Source organism: Cherax quadricarinatus, chromosome 81 (genome assembly GCF_038502225.1).
Source record: "Cherax quadricarinatus isolate ZL_2023a chromosome 81, ASM3850222v1, whole genome shotgun sequence".
Classification (NCBI taxonomy): Eukaryota; Metazoa; Arthropoda; class Malacostraca; order Decapoda; family Parastacidae; genus Cherax; species Cherax quadricarinatus.
Window position 1 is genome coordinate 3,253,307 of NC_091372.1, and position 24,565 is coordinate 3,277,871.

Below are 24,565 nucleotides of genomic sequence, written 5' to 3' on the forward strand. Positions count from 1 at the left end.
GAAGATGCTCCAGGTATACCAACGTGTGTCTTATCAACAAGTAAAGAAAAATGTGCAACACCAGGAATCAATAAAAATTGCTAGTGTTGCACATGTATCTTATAATTTACCACTAAGGTAGAGTCTACCTACCTACCTGGAGGTAATTCTGAGGGTTAATGCCCCCTTGGCCCGGTCTGTGACCAGGCCTCGTGGTGGATCAAGGCCTGATATACCAGGCTGTTACTGTTGGCTGCATGTAAACCAACGTATGAACCACAGTCTGGCTGGTCAGGTACTGACTTTAGGTGACTGTCCAGCTCCGTTTTGAAGGCAACCAGGGGTCTATTGGTAATTCCCCTTACGCATGGTGGGAGGCTGTTGAACAGTCTTGGGCCCCTGAGATTTAGCAATTGTCATTTAATAACTCTTACGATAGAAGCACAAACATCACAGTGTGAATGGCACTATTACAACATGTCTGGTTATATTTCATAGTGCTTTGTCCTTCACAGTGCTTCATGTCACAGTGCTTCATCTCTCATAGTGCTTCATCAATCATAGTGCTTCATCTGTCACAGTGCTTCATCTCTCATAGTGCTTCATCTATCATAGTGCTTCATCTGTCACAGTGCTTCATCTCTCATAGTGCTTCATCTATCATAGTGCTTCATCTGTCACAGTGCTTCATCTCTCATAGTGCTTCATCTCTCATAGTGCTTCATCTATCATAGTGCTTCATCTGTTATAGTGCTTCATCTATCATAGTGCTTCATCTGTTATAGTGCTTCATCTATCACAGTGCTTCATCTATCATAGTGCTTCATCTGTTATAGTGCTTCATCTATCATAGTGCTTCATCTGTTATAATGCTTCATCTATCACAGTGCTTCATCTATCATAGTGCTTCATCTGTCACAGTGCTTCATCTATCATAGTGCTTCATCTGTTATAGTGCTTCATCTATCATAGTGCTTCATCTGTTATAGTGCTTCATCTATCATAGTGCTTCATCTGTTATAGTGCTTCATCTATCACAGTGCTTCATCTATCATAGTGCTTCATCTGTCACAGTGCTTCATCTATCATAGTGCTTCATCTGTTATAGTGCTTCATCTATCATAGTGCTTCATCTGTTATAGTGCTTCATCTATCACAGTGCTTCATCTATCATAGTGCTTCATCTGTTATAGTGCTTCATCTATCATAGTGCTTCATCTGTTATAGTGCTTCATCTATCACAGTGCTTCATCTATCATAGTGCTTCATCTGTCACAGTGCTTCATCTATCATAGTGCTTCATCTGTTATAGTGCTTCATCTATCATAGTGCTTCATCTGTTATAGTGCTTCATCTATCATAGTGCTTCATCTGTTATAGTGCTTCATCTATCACAGTGCTTCATCTATCATAGTGCTTCATCTGTTATAGTGCTTCATCTATCATAGTGCTTCATCTGTTATAGTGCTTCATCTATCACAGTGCTTCATCTATCATAGTGCTTCATCTGTCACAGTGCTTCATCTATCATAGTGCTTCATCTGTTATAGTGCTTCATCTATCATAGTGCTTCATCTGTTATAGTGCTTCATCTATCATAGTGCTTCATCTGTTATAGTGCTTCATCTATCACAGTGCTTCATCTATCATAGTGCTTCATCTGTTATAGTGCTTCATCTATCATAGTGCTTCAACTGTTATAGTGCTTCATTTGTCATAGTGCTTCATCTATCATAGTGCTTCATCTATCATAGTGCTTCATCTATCATAGTGCTTCATCTATCATAGTGCTTCATCTGTCACAGTGCTTCATCTATCATAGTGCTTCATCTATCATAGTGCTTCATCTATCATAGTGCTTCATCTGTTATAGTGCTTCATCTATCATAGTGCTTCATCTGTTATAGTGCTTCATCTATCATAGTGCTTCATCTGTTATAGTGCTTCATCTATCATAGTGCTTCATCTGTTATAGTGCTTCATCTATCACAGTGCTTCATCTATCATAGTGCTTCATCTGTCACAGTGCTTCATCTATCATAGTGCTTCATCTGTTATAGTGCTTCATCTATCATAGTGCTTCATCTGTTATAGTGCTTCATCTATCATAGTGCTTCATCTATCATAGTGCTTCATCTATCATCTATCATAGTGCTTCAGTGCTTCATCTGTTATAGTGCTTCATCTATCATAGTGCTTCATCTGTTATAGTGCTTCATCTATCATAGTGCTTCATCTGTTATAGTGCTTCATCTATCATAGTGCTTCATCTGTTATAGTGCTTCATCTATCATAGTGCTTCATCTGTTATAGTGCTTCATCTATCATAGTGCTTCATCTGTTATAGTGCTTCATCTATCATAGTGCTTCATCTATCATAGTGCTTCATCTATCATAGTGCTTCATCTATCATAGTGCTTCATCTATCATAGTGCTTCATCTGTTATAGTGCTTCATCTATCATAGTGCTTCATCTGTTATAGTGCTTCATCTATCATAGTGCTTCATCTGTTATAGTGCTTCATCTATCATAGTGCTTCATCTGTTATAGTGCTTCATCTATCATAGTGCTTCATCTGTTATAGTGCTTCATCTATCATAGTGCTTCATCTATCATAGTGCTTCATCTATCATAGTGCTTCATCTATCATAGTGCTTCATCTATCACAGTGCTTCATCTATCATAGTGCTTCATCTGTTATAGTGCTTCATCTATCATAGTGCTTCATCTGTTATAGTGCTTCATCTATCATAGTGCTTCATCTGTTATAGTGCTTCATCTATCATAGTGCTTCATCTGTTATAGTGCTTCATCTATCATAGTGCTTCATCTGTTATAGTGCTTCATCTATCATATTGCTTCATCTGTGCTATAGTTCTTCATCTATCATAGTGCTTCATCTGTTATAGTGCTTCATCTATCATAGTGCTTCATCTGTTATAGTGCTTCATCTATCATAGTGCTTCATCTGTTATAGTGCTTCATCTATCATAGTGCTTCATCTGTTATAGTGCTTCATCTATCATAGTGCTTCATCTGTTATAGTGCTTCATCTATCATAGTGCTTCATCTGTTATAGTGCTTCATCTATCATAGTGCTTCATCTGTTATAGTGCTTCATCTATCATAGTGCTTCATCTGTTATAGTGCTTCATCTATCATAGTGCTTCATCTGTTATAGTGCTTCATCTATCATAGTGCTTCATCTGTTATAGTGCTTCATCTATCATAGTGCTTCATCTATCATAGTGCTTCATCTATCATAGTGCTTCATCTGTTATAGTGCTTCATCTATCATAGTGCTTCATCTGTTATAGTGCTTCATCTATCATAGTGCTTCATCTGTTATAGTGCTTCATCTATCATAGTGCTTCATCTGTTATAGTGCTTCATTTGTCATAGTGCTTCATCTATCATAGTGCTTCATCTATCATAGTGCTTCATCTGTTATAGTGCTTCATCTATCATAGTGCTTCATCTGTTATAGTGCTTCATCTATCATAGTGCTTCATCTATCATAGTGCTTCATCTATCATAGTGCTTCATCTGTTATAGTGCTTCATCTATCATAGTGCTTCATCTGTTATAGTGCTTCATCTATCATAGTGCTTCATCTATCATAGTGCTTCATCTATCATAGTGCTTCATCTATCATAGTGCTTCATCTGTCATAGTGCTTCATCTATCATAGTGCTTCATCTGTCATAGTGCTTCATCTATCATAGTGCTTCATCTATCATAGTGCTTCATCTGTCACAGTGCTTCATCTGTCATAGTGCTTCATCTATCATAGTGCTTCATCTGTCATAGTGCTTCATCTGTCATAGTGCTTCATCTATCATAGTGCTTCATCTATCATAGTGCTTCATCTGTCACAGTGCTTCATCTGTCATAGTGCTTCATCTATCATAGTGCTTCATCTATCATAGTGCTTCATCTATCATAGTGCTTCATCTGTCATAGTGCTTCATCTGTCACAGTGCTTCATCTGTCATAGCGCTTCATCTGTCATAGTGCTTCATCTATCATAGTGCTTCATCTGTCATAGTGCTTCATCTGCCATAGTGCTTCCTCTGTCATAGTGCTTCATCTGTCATAGTGCTTCAGCTATAATAGTGCTTCATCTGTCATAGTGCTTCATCGTGCTTCATCTGTCACAGTGCTTAATCTGTCATAGTGCTTCATCTGTCATAGTGCTTCATCTGCCATAGTGCTTCCTCTGTCATAGTGCTTCATCTGTCATAGTGCTTCCTCTGTCATAGTGCTTCATCTATCATAGTGCTTTATCTATCATAGTGCTTCATCTGTCATAGTGTTTCATGTCATAGTGCTTCATCTATCATAGTGCTTCATCTATCATAGTGCTTCATCTGTCATAGTGCTTCATCTATCGTAGTGCTTCAGCTATCATAGTGCTTCATCTGTCATAGTGCTTCATCTATCATAGTGCTTCATCTGTCATAGTGCTTCATCTATCATAGTGTTTCATGTCATAGTGCTTCATCTATCGTAGTGCTTCAGCTATCATAGTGCTTCATCCGTCATAGTGCTTCATCTATCATAGTGCTTCATCTGTCATAGTGCTTCATCTATCGTAGTGCTTCAGCTATCATAGTGCTTCATCTGTCATAGTGCTTCATCTGTCATAGTGCTTCATCTATCACAGTGCTTCAGCTTTCATAGTGCTTCATCTGTCATAGTGCTTCATCTCTCATAGTGCTTCATCTGTCACAGTGCTTCATCTGTCATGGTGCTTCATCTGTACAGTGCTTCATCTGTCATAGTGCTTCATCTGTCATAGTGCTTCATCTGTCACAGTGCTTCATCTGTCATAGTACTTCATCTGTCACAGTGCTTCATCTGTCATAGTGCTTCATCTGTCACAGTGCTTCATCTGTCATAGTGCATCATCTGTCACAGTGCTTCATCTGTCATAGTGCTTCATCTGTCGCAGTGCTTCATCTGTCATAGTGCTTCATCTGTCATAGTGCTTCATCTGTCACAGTGCTTCATCTGTCATAGTGCTTCATCTGTCACAGTGCTTCATCTGTCATAGTGCATCATCTGTCACAGTGCTTCATCTGTCATAGTGCTTCATCTGTCATAGTGCTTCATCTGTCACAGTGCTTCATCTGTCATAGTGCATCATCTGTCATAGTGCTTCATCTGTCACAGTGCTTCATCTGTCATAGTGCATCATCTGTCACAGTGCTTCATCTGTCCTAGTGCTTCATCTGTCATAGTGCTTCATCTGTCACAGTGCTTCATCTGTCATAGTGCTTCATCTGTCACAGTGCTTCATCTGTCATAGTGCATCATCTGTCACAGTGCTTCATCTGTCATAGTGCTTCATCTGTCACAGTGCTTCATCTGTCATAGTGCATCATCTGTCACAGTGCTTCATCTGTCATAGTGCTTCATCTGTCATAGTGCTTCATCTGTCACAGTGCTTCATCTGTCATAGTGCTTCATCTGTCACAGTGCTTCATCTGTCATAGTGCATCATCTGTCACAGTGCTTCATCTGTCATAGTGCTTCATCTGTCATAGTGCTTCATCCCCAAGAACTGTTTTTCCTCTTCAAGTTTATACATGAAATAAAATATATGAAGATGACATAGTGCATTTATTGATCTCCAAACGAACAAGACACAAGACGAGGCACAGTAGTATTTTGAAATGCATTTCAAATTTAACACAATATATTTACAGGGAAACTCTTATTACAGTTCATTATAACACGTATACAAAATTTAAAAAGGAATTTGGTGTAAAATTGTTCAATGTCACAATCTCTGCTTGTACTGGATGCAGGTATGATACTGCAATCAGTGCAGACATTTGACTTATATATACATATATATTTTTTTTTCAACAAGTCGTCCGTCTCCCACCGAGGCAGGGTGACCCAAAAAAGAAAGAAAATCCCCAAAAAGAATATACCCTCATCATCATTCAACACTTTCACCTCACTCACACATAATCACAGTTTAGAAGCATGTACGTACGTATAAAGATACACAACATATCCCTCCAAACTGCTAATATTCCGAAACCCCTCCTTTAGAGTGCAGGCATTATACTTCCCATTTCCAGGACTCAAGTCCGGCTATATAAAAATAACCGGTTTCCCTGAATTATTTTTTTATTTATTAACACACTGGCCGATTCCCACCAAGGCAGGGTGGCCCGAAAAAGAAAAACTTTCACCATCATTCACTCCATCACTGTTTTGCCAGAAGGGTGCTTTACACTACAGTTTTTAAACTGCAACATTAACACCCCTCCTTCAGAGTGCAGGCACTCTACTTCCCATCTCCAGGACTCAAGTCCGGCCTGCCGGTTTCCCTGAATCCCTTCATAAATGTTACTTTGCTCACACTCCAACAGCATGTCAAGTATTAAAAACCATTTGTCTCCATTCACTCCTATCAAACACGCTCATGCATGCCCGCTGGAAGTCCAAGCCCCTCGCACACAAAACCTCCTTTACCCCCTCCCTCCAACCTTTCCTAGGCCGACCCCTACCCCGCCTTTCTTCCACTACAGACTGATACACTCTTGAAGTCATTCTGTTTTGCTCCATTCTCTCTACATGTCCGAACCACCTCAACAACCCTTCCTCAGCCCTCTGGACAACATTTTTGGTAATCCCGCACCTTCTCCTAACTTCCAAACTACGAATTCTCTGCATTATATCTACACCACACATTGCCCTCAGACATGACATCTCCACCGCCTCCAGCCTTCTCCTCGCTGCAACACTCATCACCCATGCTTCACACCCATATAAGAGTGTTGGTAAAACTATACTCTCATACATTCCCCTCTTTGCCTCCAAGGACAAAGTTCTTTGTCTCCACAGACTCCTAAGTGCACCGCTCACCCTTTTCCCCTAATCAATTCTATGATTCACCTCATCTTTCATAGACCCATCCGCTGACACGTCCACTCCCAAATATCTGAATACATTCACCTCCTCCATACTCTCTCCCTCCAATCTGATATCCAATCTTTCATCACCTAATCTTTTTGTTATCCTCATAACCTTACTCTTTCCTGTATTCACTTTTAATTTTCTTCTTTTGCATACCCTACCAAATTCATCCACCAACCTCTGCAACTTCTCTTCAGAATCTCCCAAGAGCACAGTGTCATCAGCAAAGAGCAACTGTGACAACTCCCACTTTATGTGTGATTCTTTATCTTTTAACTCCACGCCTCTTGCCAAGACCCTCGCATTTACTTCTCTTACAACCCCATCTATAAATATATATTAAACAACCACGGTGACATCACACATCCTTGTCTAAGGCCTACTTTTACTGGGAAATCATCTCCCTCTTTCCTACATACTCTAACTTGAGCCTCACTATCCTCGTAAAAACTCTTCACTGCTTTCAGTAACCTACCTCCTACACCATACACCTGCAACATCTGCCACATTGCCCCCCTATTCACCCTGCCATACGCCTTTTCCAAATCCATAAATGCCACAAAAACCTCTTTAGCCTTATCTAAATACTGTTCACTTATATGTTTCACTGTAAACACCTGGTCCGCACACCCCCTACCTTTCCTAAAGCCTCCTTGTTCATCTGCTATCCTATTCTCCGTCTTACTCTTAATTCTTTCAATAATAACTCTACCATACACTTTATCAGGTATACTCAACAGACTTATCCCCCTATAATTTTTGCACTCTCTTTTGTCCCCTTTGCCATTATACAAAGGAACTATGCATGCTCTCTGCCAATCCCTAGGTACCTTACCCTCTTTTATACATTTAGTAAATAATTGCACCAACCACCCCAAAACTATATCCCCACCTGCTTTTAACATTTCTATCTTTATCCCATCAATCCCGGCTGCCTTACCCCCTTTCATTTTACCTACTGCCTCACGAACTTCCCCCACACTCACAACTGGCTCTTCCTCACTCCTACAAGATGTTATTCCTCCTTGCCCTATACACGAAATCACAGCTTCCCTATCTTCATCAACATTTAACAATTCCTCAAAATATTCCCTCCATCTTCCCAATACCTCTAACTCTCCATTTAATAACTCTCCTCTCCTATTTTTAACTGTTCTCTAGGTTTCCTTAACTTGTTAATCTCACTCCAAAACTTTTTCTTATTTTCAACAAAATTTGTTGATAACATCTCACCCACTCTCTCATTTGCTCTCTTTTTACATTGCTTCACCACTCTCTTAACCTCTCTCTTTTTCTCCATATACTCTTCCCTCCTTGCATCACTTCTACTTTGTAAAAACTTCTCATATGCTAACTTTTTCTCCCTTACTACTCTCTTTACATCATCATTCCACCAATCGCTCCTCTTCCCTCCCACACCCACTTTCCTGTAACCACAAACTTCTGCTGAACACTAACACTACATTTTTAAATCTACCCCATACCTCTTCGACCCCATTGCCTATGCTCTCATTAGCCCATCTATCCTCCAATAGCTGTTTATATCTTACCCTAACTGCCTCCTCTTTTAGTTCATTAACCTTCACCTCTGTCTTCCCTGATGCTTTTATTCTCCTTGTATCCCATCTACCTTTTACTCTCAGTGTAGCTACAACTAAAATGTGATCTGATATATCTGTGGCCCCTCTATAAACATGTACATCCTGAAGTCTACTCAACAGTCTTTTATCTACCAATACATAATCCAACAAACTACTGTCATTTCGCCCTACATCATATTTTGCATACTTATTTATCCTCTTTTTCTTAAAATATGTATTACCTATAACTAAACCCCTTTCTATACAAAGTTCAATCAAAGGGCTCCCATTATCATTTACACCTGGCACTCCAAACTTACCTACCACACCCTCTCTAAAAGTTTCTCCTACTTTAGCATTCAGGTCCCCTACCACAATTACTCTCTCACTTGGTTCAAAGGTTCTTATACATTCACTTAACATCTCCCAAAATCTCTCTCCTCTACATTCCTCTATTCTCCAGGTGCATACATGCTTATTATGACCCACTTTTTGGATCCAACCTTTACTTTAATCCACATAATCCTTGAATTTACACATTCATATTCTCTTTTCTCCTTCCATAACTGATCCTTCAACATTACTGCTACCCGTTCCTTAGCTCTAACTGTCTCAGATACTCCAGATTTAATCCCATTTATTTCCCCCCACCGAAACTCCTGTACCCCCTTCAGCTTTGTTTCGCTTAGGGCCAGGACATCCAACTTCTTTTCATTCATAATATCAGCAATCATCTGTTTCTTGTCATCTGCACTACATCCACGCACATTCAAGCATCCCAGTTTTATAAAGTTTTTCTTCTTCTCTTTTTTAGTAAATGTCTACAGGAGAAGGGGTTATTAGCCCATCGCTCCAGGCATTTTAGTCGCCTCATACAACACGCATGGCTTACGGAGGAAAGATTCTTTTCCACTTCCCCATGGACAATAGAAGAAATAAAGAAGAACATGAGCTATTTAGAAAAAGGAGAAAAACCTAGATGTATGTATATATATATGCATGTGCATGTCTGTGAAGTGTGACCAAAGTGTAAGTAGGAGTAGCAAGATATCCCTGTTATCTAGCATGTTTATGAGACAGAAAAAGACACCAGCAATCTTACCCTGCTCACACTCCAAAAGATCGTCAGGTCCCAAATACCATTCATCTCCATTCACTCCTATCGAACACGCTCATGCACGCCTGCTGGAAGTCCAAGCCCCTCGCCCATAAAACCTCCCTTACCCCTTCCAACCTTTTCGAGGACGACCCCTACCCCGTCTTCCTTCTCCTACCGATTTAAATGCTCTCCATGTCATTCTACTTTGATCCATTCTCTCTAAATGGCCAAACCATCTCAACAACCCCTCTTCTGCCCTCTCACTAATAATTTTATTAACTCCACACCTCCTAATTTCCACACTCCGAATTTTCTGCATAATATTTACACCACACATTGCCCTTAGACAGGACATCTCCACTGCCTCCAACCGTCTCCTTGCTGCTGCATTCACAACCCAAGCTTCACACCCATATAAGAGTGTTGGTACTACTATACTTTCATACATTCCCTTCTTTACCTCCATAGATAACGTTTTTTGACTCCACCTTAACCTCAACGCACCGCTCACCTTTTTTCCCTCATCAATTCTATGATTAACCTCATCCTTCATAAATCCATCCGCCGACACGTCAACTCCCAAGTATCTGAAAACATTCACTTCTTCCATACTCCTCCTTCCCAATTTGATATCCAATTTTTCTTTATCTAAATCATTTGATACCCTCATCACCTTACTCTTTTCTGTGTTCACTTTCAACTTTCTACCTTTACACACACTCCCAAACTCATCCACTAACCTTTGAAATTTTTCTTTAGAACCTCCTATAAGCATAGTATCATCAGCAAAAAGTAACTGTGTCAATTCCCATTTTGTATTTGATTCCCCATAATTTAATCCCACCCCTCACCCAAGCACCCTAGCATTTGCTTCTTTTACAACCCCATGTATAAATATATTAAACAACCATGGTGACATTACACATCCCTGTCTAAGACCTACTTTTACCGGGAAGTAGTCTCCCTCTCTTCTACACACCCTAACCTGAGCCTCACTATCCTCATAAAAACTCTTTACAGCATTTAATAACTTACCACCTATTAAATATACTTGCAACATCTGCCACATTGCTCCCCTATCCACTCTATCATATGCCTTTTCTAAATCCATAAATGCAATAAAAACTTCCCTACCCTTATCTAAATACTGTTCACATATATGCTTCAATTTAAACACTTGATCTACACATCCCCTACCCACTCTGAAACATCCTTGCTCATCCGCAGTTCTACATTCTGTCTTTCCTCTAATTCTTTCAATTATAACCCTACCGTACACTTTTCCTGGTATACTCAGTAAACTTATTCCTCTATAATTTTTACAATCTCTTTTGTCCCCCTTCCCTTTATATAAAGGGACTATACATACTCTCTGCCAATCCCTAGGTACCTTCCCCTTTTTCATACATTTATTAAACAAAAGTACCAACCACTCCAAACACTATATCCCCCCCCTGCTTTTAACATTTCTGTCATGATCCCATCAGTTCCAGCTGCTTTACCTCCTTTCATTCTACGTAATGCCTTACGTACCTCCCCCACACTTACATTCTGCTCTTCTTCACTCCTAAAAGATGGTATACCTCCCTGGCCAGTGCATGAAATTACCACCTCCCTTTCTTCCTCAACATTTAAAAGTTCCTCAAAATATTCTCGCCATGTACCTAATACCACCATCTCCCCATCTACTAACTCCCCTACTCTGTTTTTAACTGACAAATCCATACGTTCCCTAGGCTTTCTTAACTTGTTTAACTCACTCCAAAATTTTTTCTTATTTTCATTAAAATTTCTTGACAGTGCCTCTGTCACTCTATCATCTGCTCTCCTTTTGCACTCTCTCACCACTCTCTTCACCTTTCTTTTACTCTCCATATACTCTGCTCTTCTTATAACACTTCTGCTTTGTAAAAACCTCTCATAATCTAACTTTTTCTCCTTTATCACACCCTTTAGTTCATCATTCCACCAATCACTCCTCTTTCCTCCTGCCCCCACCCTCCTATAACCACAAACTTCTGCCCCACATTCTAATACTGCATTTTTAAAACTATTCCAACCCTCTTCAACCCCCCCTCTACTCATCTTTGCACTAGCCCACCTTTCTGCCAATAGTTGCTTATATCTCACCTGAACTTCCTCCTCCCTTAGTTTATACACTTTCACCTCTCTCTTACTTGTCCTATCTCCCTCTTACTCTAACTGTAGCTACAACTAAATAATGGTCTGATATATCAGTTGCCCCTCTATAAACATGTACATCCTGGAGCCTACCCATCAACCTCTTATCCGCCAATATATAATCTAACAAACTACTTTCATTACGTGCTACATCATACCTTCAATATTTATTTATCCTCTTTTTCATAAAATATGTATTACTTATTACCAAATCTCTTTCTACACATAGCTCAATTAAAGGCTCCCCATTTACATTTACCCTTGGCACCCCAAATTTACCTACTACTCCCTCCATAACATTTTGACCCACTTTAGCATTGAAATCCCCATCCACAAGTACTCTCACGCTTGGTTCAAAACTCCCCACGCATTCACTCAACATTTCCCAAAATCTCTCTCTCCTCTACACTTCTCTCTTCTCCAGGCGCATATACGCTTACTATAACCCATTTTTCGCATCCAACCTTTATTTTACTCCACATAATCCTTGAATTAATACATTTATAGTCCCTCTTTTCCTGCCATAGCTTATCCTTCAACATTATTGCTACTCCTTCTTTAGCTCTAACTCTATTTGAAACCCCTGACCTAATCCCATTTATTCCTCTCCACTGAAACTCTCCCACTCCCTTCAGCTTTGTTTCACTTAAAGCCAGGACATCCAGCTTCTTCTCATTCATAACATCCACAATCATCTCTTTCTTATCATTTGCACAACATCCACGCACATTCAGACTTCCCACTTTGACAATTTTCTTCTTATTCTTTTTAGTAATTTTTACAGTAAAAGGGGTTACTAGCCCATTGTTCCCGGCATTTTAGTTGACTTTTACAACACGCATGGCTTAGGGAGGAAAGATTCTTATTCTTATTCTTATTTTTTTTATTAACACATTGGCTGTCTTCAGTGTCTTGCCAGAGGGGCGATACCACAGTTCAAAACTGCAAATATCCCCACCCCTCTTTCATAGTCAACTTCACATCAAGTCATAAAAACCATTTGTCTCCACTCATTTGTATCTAACACACTCATGCATGCTTGCTGGAAGTCCAAGCCCCTCACATACAAAACCTCCTTTACCCCCTCCCTCCAAACTTTCCTAGGTTGACCCCACTTTCCCTCCACTACAGATTTATACACACACTAAGTCATCGTATTTTGTTCTGTCCTCTCTAAATGTCTGAATGTCCTGTAGCTTTGTTTTTATGTCAGTATTCAGCATATTTTAAAAGTTTTTATTAAATTGATTTTTGATTACATGTGCTTAAGACTCATAATTGTAGCACTGAAACTGTATTGTAACAAATACTGTAGTTTTTTCAGCTAATCTTATGTGAAAGTCAACCTTTTGATTTTAATTAAGTAGAAAATTAGTGATTATATACGTAACCTAATATAAAATATAAGCAGACTCATCAGTTGAACTCATTTATTATAACATTTTTCTTCAGTGAGCATAACCTAGCAATCACCCTCTTTATTGATCTTTATTGATGATAAATTAGACACATGTGCAATAAATTAGACACATGTGCAACTCTTGGGTATCTTTATTGAGGAAACGTTTCGCCACACAGTGGCTTCATCAGTCCATACAAAGGAGAATCTTGAAGAACAGGAGGAGAATGAGGTAATCAGTCCCTCAACCTTGAGTCGATGTGGTCAGTCCATCAATCTTGAATAGAATACGGCATACGTGCTGAGAAGGAGCTTATAAACCGTTGGCAGGAGAGGTGCAGCAGTCATAGGTCGTGTAACATTTGTTCAATCTTGAAGTAGGTCGTGCCCAAGAATTAGGCAAGCGAAGAATTCCCAAGTATTAAGATCCCAAGAAGTTGCAGTGTCTGACAGGTTTGTAGATGAATGGTTCAGAGAACCGACATGTTGATAAATTAGACACATGTGCAACTCTTGGGTATCTTTATTGAGGAAACGTTTCGCCACACAGTGGCTTCATCAGTCCATACAAAGGAGAATCTTGAAGAACAGGAGGAGAATGAGGTAATCAGTCCCTCAACCTTGAGTCGACTCAACTCAACTCGACTCGACTCAAGGTTGAGGGACTGATTACCTCATTCTCCTCCTGTTCTTCAAGATTCTCCTTTTTATGGACTGATGAAGCCACTGTGTGGCGAAACGTTTCCTCAGTAAAGATACCCAAGAGTTGCACATGTGTCTAATTTATTAACATGTCGGTTCTCTGAACCATTCATCTACAAATCTTTATTGATGGTGATCTTTATTGATGGTGAAATTTATTGATGGTGAACTTTATTGATGGTGAACTTTATTGATTGTGATCTTTATTGATGGTGATCTTTATTGATGGTGATCTTTATTGATGGTGATCTTTATTGATGGCGATCTTTATTGATGGTGATCTTTATTGATGGTGATCTTTATTGATGGTGATCTTTATTGATGGCGATCTTTATTGATGGTGAACTTTATTGATTGTGATCTTTATTGATGGTGATCTTTATTGATGGTGATCTTTATTGATGGTGAACTTTATTGATGGTGAACTTTATTGATGGTGATCTTTATTGATGGTGATCTTTATTGATTGTGATCTTTATTGATGGTGATCTTTATTGATGGTTAACTTTATTGATGGTGATCTTTATTGATGGTGAACTTTATTGATGGTGAACTTTATTGATGGTGATCTTTATTGATGGTGATCTTTATTGATGGTGAACTTTATTGATGATCTTTATTGATGGTGAACTTTATTGATGGTGATCTTTATTGATGGTGATCTTTATTGATGGTGAACTTTATTGATGGTGATATTTATTGATGGTGAACTTTATTGATGGTGATCTTTATTGATGGTGAACTTTATTGATGGTGAACTTTATTGATTGTGATCTTTATTGATGGTGAACTTTATTGATGGTGAACTTTATTGATTGTGATCTTTATTGATGGTGATCTTTATTGATGGTGATCTTTATTGATTGTGATCTTTATTGATGGTGAACTTTATTGATGGTGATTTTTATTAATGGTGAACTTTATTGATGGTGATCTTTATTAATGGTGAACTTTATTGATGGTGATCTTTATTGATGGTGATCTTTATTGATGGTGAACTTTATTGATGGTGATCTTTATTGATGGTGATCTTTATTGATGGTGATCTTTATTGATGATCTTTATTGATTGTGATCTTTATTGATGGTGAACTTTATTGATGGTGATCTTTATTGATGATCTTTATTGATGGTGAACTTTATTGATGGTGATCTTTATTGATGGTGATCTTTATTGATGGTGAACTTTATTGATGATCTTTATTGATTGTGATCTTTATTGATGGTGATCTTTATTGATGGTGAACTTTATTGATGGTGATCTTTATTGATGGTGATCTTTATTGATGGTGAACTTTATTGATGGTGAACTTTATTGATGGTGAACTTTATTGATGGTGATCTTTATTGATGGTGAACTTTATTGATGGTGATCTTTATTGATGGTGATCTTTATTGATGGTGATCTTTATTGATGGTGATCTTTATTGATGGTGATCTTTATTGATGGTGAACTTTATTGATGGTGATCTTTATTGATGGTGAACTTTATTGATGGTGATCTTTATTGATGGTGAACTTTATTGATGGTGAACTTTATTGATGGTGATCTTTATTGATGGTGATCTTTATTGATGATCTTTATTGATTGTGATCTTTATTGATGGTGATCTTTATTGATGGTGATCTTTATTGATGGTGACCTTTATTGATGGTGAACTTTATTGATGGTGACCTTTATTGATGGTGACCTTTATTGATGGTGATCTTTATTGATGGTGACCTTTATTGAAAGTAATCTTTATTGATGGTCTTTGTTGATGATCTTTATTGATGGTGAACTTTATTGATGGTGATCTTTATTGATGGTGATCTTTATTGATGGTGATCTTTATTGATGATCTTTATTGATGGTGACCTTTATTGATGGTGAACTTTATTGATGGTGATCTTTATTGATGGTGAACTTTATTGATGGTGATCTTTATTGATGGTGATCTTTATTGATGGTGATCTTTATTGATGGTGATCTTTATTGATGATCTTTATTGATGGTGATCTTTATTGATGGTGATCTTTATTGATGGTGATCTTTATTGATGATCTTTATTGATGGTGACGTTTATTGATGGTGAACTTTATTGATGGTGATCTTCATTGGTCATCTTTATTGCTTTAAACTGCATTGTAGATTTTTTTCTTTGTTTTAACCTATTCTAAATTACGTATATCATCCCATATATAAGCTATTCCAGTAGTATATTTTTTTTAAGTTTTTCTCTTAAAAGTTTTTTATTTTTTATGGAAAGCGGTATACAGTTTTCTCAGTACAACATTTTTGAATGTTACTTGTTGGGTTCCATGTTACTTGTTGGGTTCCATATGTTAACATGAAGGGCTTGTTCCTATGTCAATTGTTGATATTTACAGTAGAATCCCCTTATCCACTAATTCAGTATCCACTAATTCAGTTATCCATGGTTTACTGTAGCTCAAAAATACCTGTTAATTTTGTATAATAATGGCCCAAAATTGCAAATGTAGAGAAGGTGACAGTTCTTCAAAGCTTAAGAGAACCCATGAAGTGCTTCCCATCAGTCAGAAAGTGATAATTCTCCACTTATTGTGCATAATTTATTAATTAAACTTTGTAATAGGTATGTATAGGACTTATACATAAGGTGTGCTACTGTTCATGGTGTTGGTACCCGTGGCAGATACTGGGGTATCCCCCGCAGATATGGGGGTCCTACTATATTTGGTATTACTTTATACAAAACAGTTTTTCTTTCCCATCACAGGTGAATTATTTCTGTTTTGGAACCTGTATCGAGCACCAGTTCTTCTAGCATTGGTCGCTGGTGAAGCTGCGGCAATAATGGAAAATGTCAGTGATGATGTTATTGTCGGCCGCTGCATTGCTGTGCTTAAGGGCATTTTTGGAAATTCTGCTGTACCACAAGTGAGTTGTGTTTGTTCTCTCTCATATATATTTATATATATTTGTGAAGGTTTGTTGATGTGTGGATTTTTGTTGTTCTATAACTTAGTCTTCATGAAAGCCGGTGCAACCAAACTACCTTAAAGTCTTTCTTGCACCCAGAAGCAGGTTTAAGGTTATATAGCTTTCCAAAATTTTTAATGAAGGGAACAGTACCCTTGAGGGAGTAATTATTTGGCTGCACTACTGTGTGTGTTGAGTGATGCATCATTTTATCAGTCTTTGTACAGTAGGACTCTGCATTTTTGACACCCTCTTTTTGTTGTCTTAATATTTCGGTGGTTTTCAGTTGAGCCATTGTTCATTGTGTTCGGTGCTTTTACTATTTTTCCACCATTATCGCCATTTTTGTACAACAGTTGTGTAAGGGAAGGACCACCATTACCGTATTTTAAGGTAAGTATTGTATGTATTATGTATTTATCTTACTTTATCTTTTTTTTTTATGCCTAGCTATATTGAGCACATAATATATGATAGTGTAAAAATGGTATCAGGCATTTTAGACATTTCATAATAAAAAAACAGCTCTTTTCCACACACTAGTGATTTTTGCTTACCGTTTGGAGTTGCTGACCGTAGAACCATATGAATGGGGCCTTCCTGTATACTGATTTTAAAAATATTCCAAGACAGTGATGGAATGAATAGCGCTGACAGTGTTTCCTTTTTATTGAGTCACTCTACCTCAGTGGCAGACGGCTGCTGCTGCTGTGTTAAAAGAAAACACATCTCTCCAAAATATTAAATAGGAGTTGATGCTCTTTAATTAATGTGGAATTTTTTGGCTTTGCACTTTGTTGAGTAGCACATCATATTAAAACTTTTCATTTTGATTTATGCAGGACAAGGGGTTACTAGCCCCTTCCTCCCATTTCAAAAAGATATTTGTACAAAAATTTTGTTTGGGGGCAGTTTTACTTTTATTGCATCAGTTTTAACCCTTTGAGGGTTTCGGCCGTACTAGTATGGCTTACGACCCAGGGTTTTTGACGTACTAGTACGCCTAAATTCTAGCGCCCTCAAATCTAGTGGGAGAAAGCTGGTAGGCCTACATATGAAAGAATGGGTCTATGTGGTCAGTGTGCACAGTATAAAAAAAATCCTGCAGCACACAGTGCATAATGAGAAAAAGAAAACTTGGACCGTTTTTTTGGAATAAAACAGCGACTTTGCACTGTATTTTCGTATGGTATTTATTGTTGTATTCTAGTTTTCTTGGTCTCATTTTATAGAATGGGAGACATATTACAGATGATTTTGACTGGTTTTACGATGAAAAGTACCATGAAATTGAGCTCAAAGTAGCAGAAATGTTTGATTTTTACGAAAGTTCAAAAGTAAACAAATCATGCCAAGCATCCAATACACGTCAACTGGTGAGTCTAATATTCTTTCGCAAGTGTGCCAATATTATTTATACCATTTTTCACACTAATGCAGTAGTCTGCATAACAGTAAATCTATTTTTTATGAGAATAAAAATTCAAAGTGGAAAGCAAAAGAATGTAAGAGGGGCCTTGAGACGTGACTAATGAACAGAGGAAATGTCATTTTAGTCCCAGGAATGTCTTTCTTGTTTATTCTGGACCCTGTTCAGAAATTGGCATCTTTTGTATTTGTGTGAAATTGGCAAAATTGCTAAATTCTGACCACTGTACTGGATGGTTGAAATTGGTAAAAGGGTGGTTTCTTGCACTCATTCAATAGAGAAAATGTTTTTTGTCGACTAGTACAGTGGAATTGGCCGAAAATGGGGCTCAAAGTGGGCAAAATTGCCGATATGTAAACTTCGCCGAGACCGCTAACTTCGCAAGAGCATAATTCTGTAAGTTTTCCATCAAATTTCATACTTTTGGTGTCATTATGATCGGGAAAAGATTCTCTATCTTTTCATAAGAATTTTTTTTTTTTTTAATTTGTCCGACCCTGAGAACGAGTCTCGGAGAGGGCCTGTCGACCCTCAAAGGGTTAATTCAAAGACTCAGCCCAACTGAGATCAATTACATTTCTTGAAACCTAAAATTAAAATACATCACCTCGTACTCTATGGGGAAATGGAGAAGAATCTTTCCTCCATAAGCCATGCGTGTCGTAAGAGGCAACTAAAATGCTGGGAGCAAGGGGCTAGTAACCCCTTTTCCTGTATACATTACTAAATACTAGGAACAAGGGTCACCCTGTTTTGGTAGGGGACAGCAAGCGTGTTTAAAAACAAAACATTGCCTCCTGATAATGTTGGTACAGAGGCGTGATTCCACCACAGGTGTGGGGAGGGTATGAGTCTTCAGTACCCACCTCCTGACTGTATGTATGCAGGAGAATGAATCTTCACCTGATTTTTTGCAACCTCTTGATAAGGTGTGCTGGGGTATAAGTTGCTCACACTCTGAGAAGGCAGGTGTGGGGTGGGTGTGAGACCTCCACACCTTCCTTCTGACAAGACAGGTGTGGGGAGAGTGTTAGACCCCCACACCTGCCTCCTAAAAGGCAGGTTTGGAGTGGGTGTAAGACCCCCACATTTGTTTCTTAACAAGTCAGGTGTGTGGGGTCTCACTATAGAAGCAAAGCTAAGCTTGTAATGTCCCATTTGTAGCATTTTGTTTATTGTAAATATATGTGATAACTTCAAGAGTACGTAAGTCTGTAGTGGAGGGAAGGCGGAGTAGGAGTCAGCTTAGGAAAGGTTAGGGGGAGGTGGTAATGGAGGTTTTGTGTGCGAGGGGCGTGGACTTCCAGCAAGCGTGCGTGAACGTGTTAGACAGGTGCGAATGGAGACAAATGGGTTTTAGGACTTGACGTGCTGTTGGAGTGTAAACAAGGTAACATTTATGAAGGGGTTCAGGGAAACCGGCAGGCCGGACTTGATTCCTGGAGATGGGAAGTACAGTGCCTGCACTCTGAAGGAGGGGTGTTAATGTTGCAGTTTTATAACTGTAGTGTAAGCGTGCCTCTGGCAAGACAGTGATGGAGTGAATGATGAAAGTTTTTCTTTTTTGGGCCACCCTGCCTTGGTGGGAAACAGCTGATGTGTTAATAAAATAAAATATTTGTGATAACTGTAAAGACTGCCATTTCTCATGACTGGGAGCAAGGAAGCAATCAAAGCAAAATATTATGCAGAAAATTCGGAGTGTGGAAATTAGGAGAAGGTGTGGAGTTAATAAAAGTATTAGTCAGAGGGCAGAAGAGGGGTTGTTGAGGTGGTTTGGTCATTTAGAGAGAATGGATCAAAGTAGAATGACATGGAAAGCATATAAATCTATAGGGGAAGGTAGGCGGGGTAGGGGTCGTCCTCGAAAGGGTTGGAGAGAGGGGGTAAAGGAGGTTTTGTGGGCAAGGGGCTTGGACTTCCAGCAAGCGTGCGTGAGCGTGTTAGATAGGAGTGAATGGAGATGAATGATACTTGGGACCTGACGATCTGTTGGAGTGTGAGCAGGGTAATATTTAATGAAGGGATTCAGGGAAACCGGTTATTTTCATATAGTCGGACTTGAGTCCTGGAAATGGGAAGTACAATGCCTGCACTTTAAAGGAGGGGTTTGGGATATTGGCAGTTTGGAGGGATATGTTGTATATCTTTATATGTGTATGCTTCTAAACTGTTGTATTCTGAGCACCTCTGCAAAAACAGTGATAATGTGTGAGTGTGGTGAAAGTGTTGAATGATGAAAGTATTTTCTTTTTGGGGATTTTCTTTCTTTTTTTTGGGTCACCCTGCCTCGGTAGGAGACGGCCGACTTGTTGAAAAAAAAAAAAAAAAAAAATTAGATTAAAGCAAGTTTTGGATTATCTTAAACCATTTACAGCATATTAGGTAAATGGACTTAAATTTAGCTAATGTGACATTTATTGTGGAAATGTTTTGTTCTCCAAGAGCTTTGTCAAGCCAATACAAAATGTCACATTAGATGCATCTGTGTCCATTTATGTAACATTTTATTGGTAATTTTACAATATTCAGTCAGGCCCCACTTGTACAGCAGGTCAGTTTCCAGGCTATACTGCTGTAAAGTGAAACATAGACCTTTTTTCACTTCCAAAATTCAAATTCATATAAAAACCTGATATGTTTACACTATCATATATTAAGTGAGCAATAGAACTAGGCCCAAAAAATGTGTATACAATACACATTACTTAAAATATTTTCATCCTTAGCTTATAATGAGCAGTGAATATATTTATTGTAGGAAGTCTGAATAAATGAAGAACGAGTATAACTGAAAACTGCTGCATTAGCGAAACACCGTACATCAAAGCGCTGTAAAGTGAAGCCTGCCTCTATATCAAGGATTTAATTTTATCTGGATATACTTCATAAGTGAATTACTATGTACTTGTTGTTGAGGAGACATCTTGATTCGTGTGCTCACAATTTATAATGCAGTGAAAAGTTTGCATGTGTTTTGTGCCCCTCGTGGGAGGCTGTTTGGTACCAACATGTGCATCATGGCAACAGCACCATACCTGTGGGAAGTGTATAGTGATGTTATAGAATAGCAAAGTATGTTGTATCATAGTGGTGATGCAACATGGGTTTTCATGCAGAGTGTAAGTAAAATCTGCAAAAATGTATGTACAAAAAAGTAGAAGTGTTGTAGGTGTGGACAGTACTGGGAGATGTAGAAATGTTTGTAGAGTACTGTAGGTGTAGACAGTACTGGGAGATGTAGAAATGTTTGTAGAGTACTGTAGGTGTGGACAGTACTGGGAGATGTAGAAATGTTTGTAGAGTACTGTAGGTGTGGACAGTACTGGGAGATGTAGAAATGTTTGTAGAGTACTGTAGGTGTAGACAGTACTGGGAGATGTAGAAATGTTTGTAGAGTACTGTAGGTGTAGACAGTACTGGGAGATGTAGAAATGTTTGTAGAGTACTGTAGGTGTAGACAGTACTGGGAGATGTAGAAATGTTTGTAGAGTACTGTAGGTGTAGACAGTACTGGGAGATGTAGAAATGTTTGTAGAGTACTGTAGGTGTAGACAGTACTGGGAGATGTAGAAATGTTTGTAGAGTACTGTAGGTGTGGACAGTACTGGGAGATGTAGAAATGTTTGTAGAGTACTGTAGGTGTGGACAGTACTGGGAGATGTAGAAATGTTTGTAGAGTACTGTAGGTGTAGGTACTGGGAGATGTACTGTAGGAGATGTGTAGAAATGTTCTGTATTAGGTGTAGAAATGTTTGTAGAGTACTGAGACAGTACTGGGAGATGTAGAAATGTTTGTAGAGTACTGTAGGTGTGGACAGTACTGGGAGATGTAGAAATGTTTGTAGAGTACTGTAGGTGTGGACAGTACTGGGAGATGTAGAAATGTTCGTATTGGTGAGACCTAATGTATAATGGGCAGTTTATTAATATATTTGTTAGGTAAAAATAGAACGCAAGTACAACTAATGTAACATTTTATTGTAGCAACGTTTTGCTCACCAGGAGCTCTGTCAAGGCGTTACAATCAGTATAGGGACACAGAGGGTATATATAGGTATTAGAGATGTAAAAGCATAATATAATTGCTGTAGGTAGTAGTAGTGGTGGTACTAGCAGCTGTGATGGCAGGGTTTATTATTGTAATGAGAATTCTTGCTAATATTTCAGAGATTATGAAGCTACTTTTATTCTGTTTGTGTTGAAAATGGTGATTAATGATGATTCAAGGCATTTGCATCTGTGGAAATTTCATTCTTTAATCACTAGTTGGGTGTCATTAAATATTATCAGATGGTTGGCGGAATTCCGGCGTTGTACGCAGGCTTTGTTCAAGTTATCCTTCCTACATGTGTTAATATGTTCATTCAGATGTGCTTTGAGGTTTCTTGCTGTTTTGCCAACGTATATTCTGTCACAGCCTCCACAGGAGATAGTATGAGCCCCTGCATTGACTGGTTCAAGGTTCTTCAATTTTGTCGTAGTCCATTTACTGGTGCACTATACAGTGTACCAGTAAGGGTCATTTGGATTATGGGGTAGAAACATGTATTTATTGTGAAAAAAATATACCAGAAACTAGGGAAAATGATAGCTCAAGTCCCATCAAAGCCTCCCCAGCTTTCAGGAGACTTGAGCTAGAGTTCATGATGGCCACACAGACAGGAAATTCATCTGTAAAATCATGCATCTGTGGTCACAGTGATGCCTATGCTAACCTTCCAATGGTGTATAAATATATATACAGTGGACCCCAGCATAGCGACCATAATCCGTGCAAGAGGGCTGGTTGTTATTCGAAATGTTCGGTATGCGAATGAATTTTCCCCATAAGAAATAATGGAAATCAAATTAATCCGTGCAAGACACCCAAAAGTATGAAAAAAAAATTTTACCACATGAAATATACATTTTCCTACACACAAAGAGAAGGATACATGCACAATAGTAGAGTAGTACATGCACAGTATATATTGTGCATGTACTACTCTACTAAATGAAGAATAAATGACACTTACCTTTATTGAAGATGCAGCAATGACTGATGAGACACTGTGTCCTGGGAGTGCCTTTTCCTCCTGAGTACTGTAGGTCCTGTTTGGTATTTTCTTCCAGAACAGGCTTTATCACGCTGTGTATGCCACTACGATTCTTAAATCTCTCAAACCAACCTTTGCTGGCTTTAAATTCACCAATATGAGCACTAGTTCCAGGCATTTTTCCCTGTTCACCTGGGTGTTAGTCGACTGGTGTGGGTTGCATCCTGGGAGACAAGATTAAGGACCCCAATGGAAATAAGTTAGACAGTCTTCGATGACACTGACTTTTTTGGGTTATCCTGGGTGGCAAATCCTCTGGGGTTAATTGTTTCTTGGTATTCTCAATAAGCCACACCAACAACGGTGCTACAGCAGCAGCAGCAGCTGACGGTGGTACAGCAGCAACAGACGATGCTACAGCAGCAACAGACGATGCTACAGCAGCAGCAGACGATGCTACAGCAGCAACAGACGATGCTACAGCAGCAGCAGACGATGCTACAGCAGCAGCAGACGATGCTACAGCAGCAGCAGACGATGCTACAGCAGCAGCAGACGATGCTACAGCAGCAGCAGACGATGCTACAGCAGCAGCAGCAGCTGACGGTGGTACAACAGCAGCAGCAGCTGACAGTGCAGCAGCAGCTGACAGTGCAGCAGCAGCTGACGGTGGTACAGCAGCTGTACCACCAATAGTAGCGATGATTGATTGGGGTTTATTATACAACCTGGCCAGCTCAGAGACACGCACTCCACTTTCATACTTATCAATGATCTTTTTCTTCATCTCTATAGTAATTCTCACCCTTATTGCTGTAGGGTTGGCACTAGAAGCTTTCTTGGGGCCCATGGTCACTTATTTTCCAGAAAAAATCACCAAAAACACTGTAATAATACGAAATGTTCCGATTGTATGCTTGGATGTTACCGCGGAGGCTGGCTGGTAAACAATGCCACTGGCGGAACATGTGAGCGTGGCTCAGGCCGCACAGTGGACGCGTCTCGGACGAAGGGCGGTGAGCGGGTTTTTGGGCGGTATGCGAGGCAAAATTTTTGCGAAAAAAGCGAGCGGTATGCGGATTGTACGGTATGCGATGTGTGCGGTATGCGGGGGTCCACTGTAGTTGGATGAATCTTATTGTAGCCAGCTGATTCAGTGGCTAATGCATTGGATTGGAGTTTTATGACTTACTAGCCGCAAGTTCAATTCCCGCCCATACAGTGGTTTGTTTGCAGACGTGTCATTATCATTTCAAGAGCCATGATTCTGGTGTTTT

At 39.0% G+C, this 24,565-nt stretch overlaps 1 protein-coding gene across 2 annotated transcripts in view; it reads left to right on the forward strand.

Annotated features, from left to right (window-relative positions):
- Su(var)3-3 (lysine-specific histone demethylase Su(var)3-3) overlaps nucleotides 1-24,565 on the forward strand; it is a 121,796-nt gene that overhangs the window by 85,444 nt on the left and 11,787 nt on the right. For both annotated transcript variants that reach the window (XM_070102259.1, XM_070102262.1), the window contains exon 14: nucleotides 16,618-16,778. In XM_070102259.1, coding sequence (XP_069958360.1) covers nucleotides 16,618-16,778 — 161 coding nt within the window. The remainder of the gene's footprint in view (nucleotides 1-16,617; nucleotides 16,779-24,565) is intronic.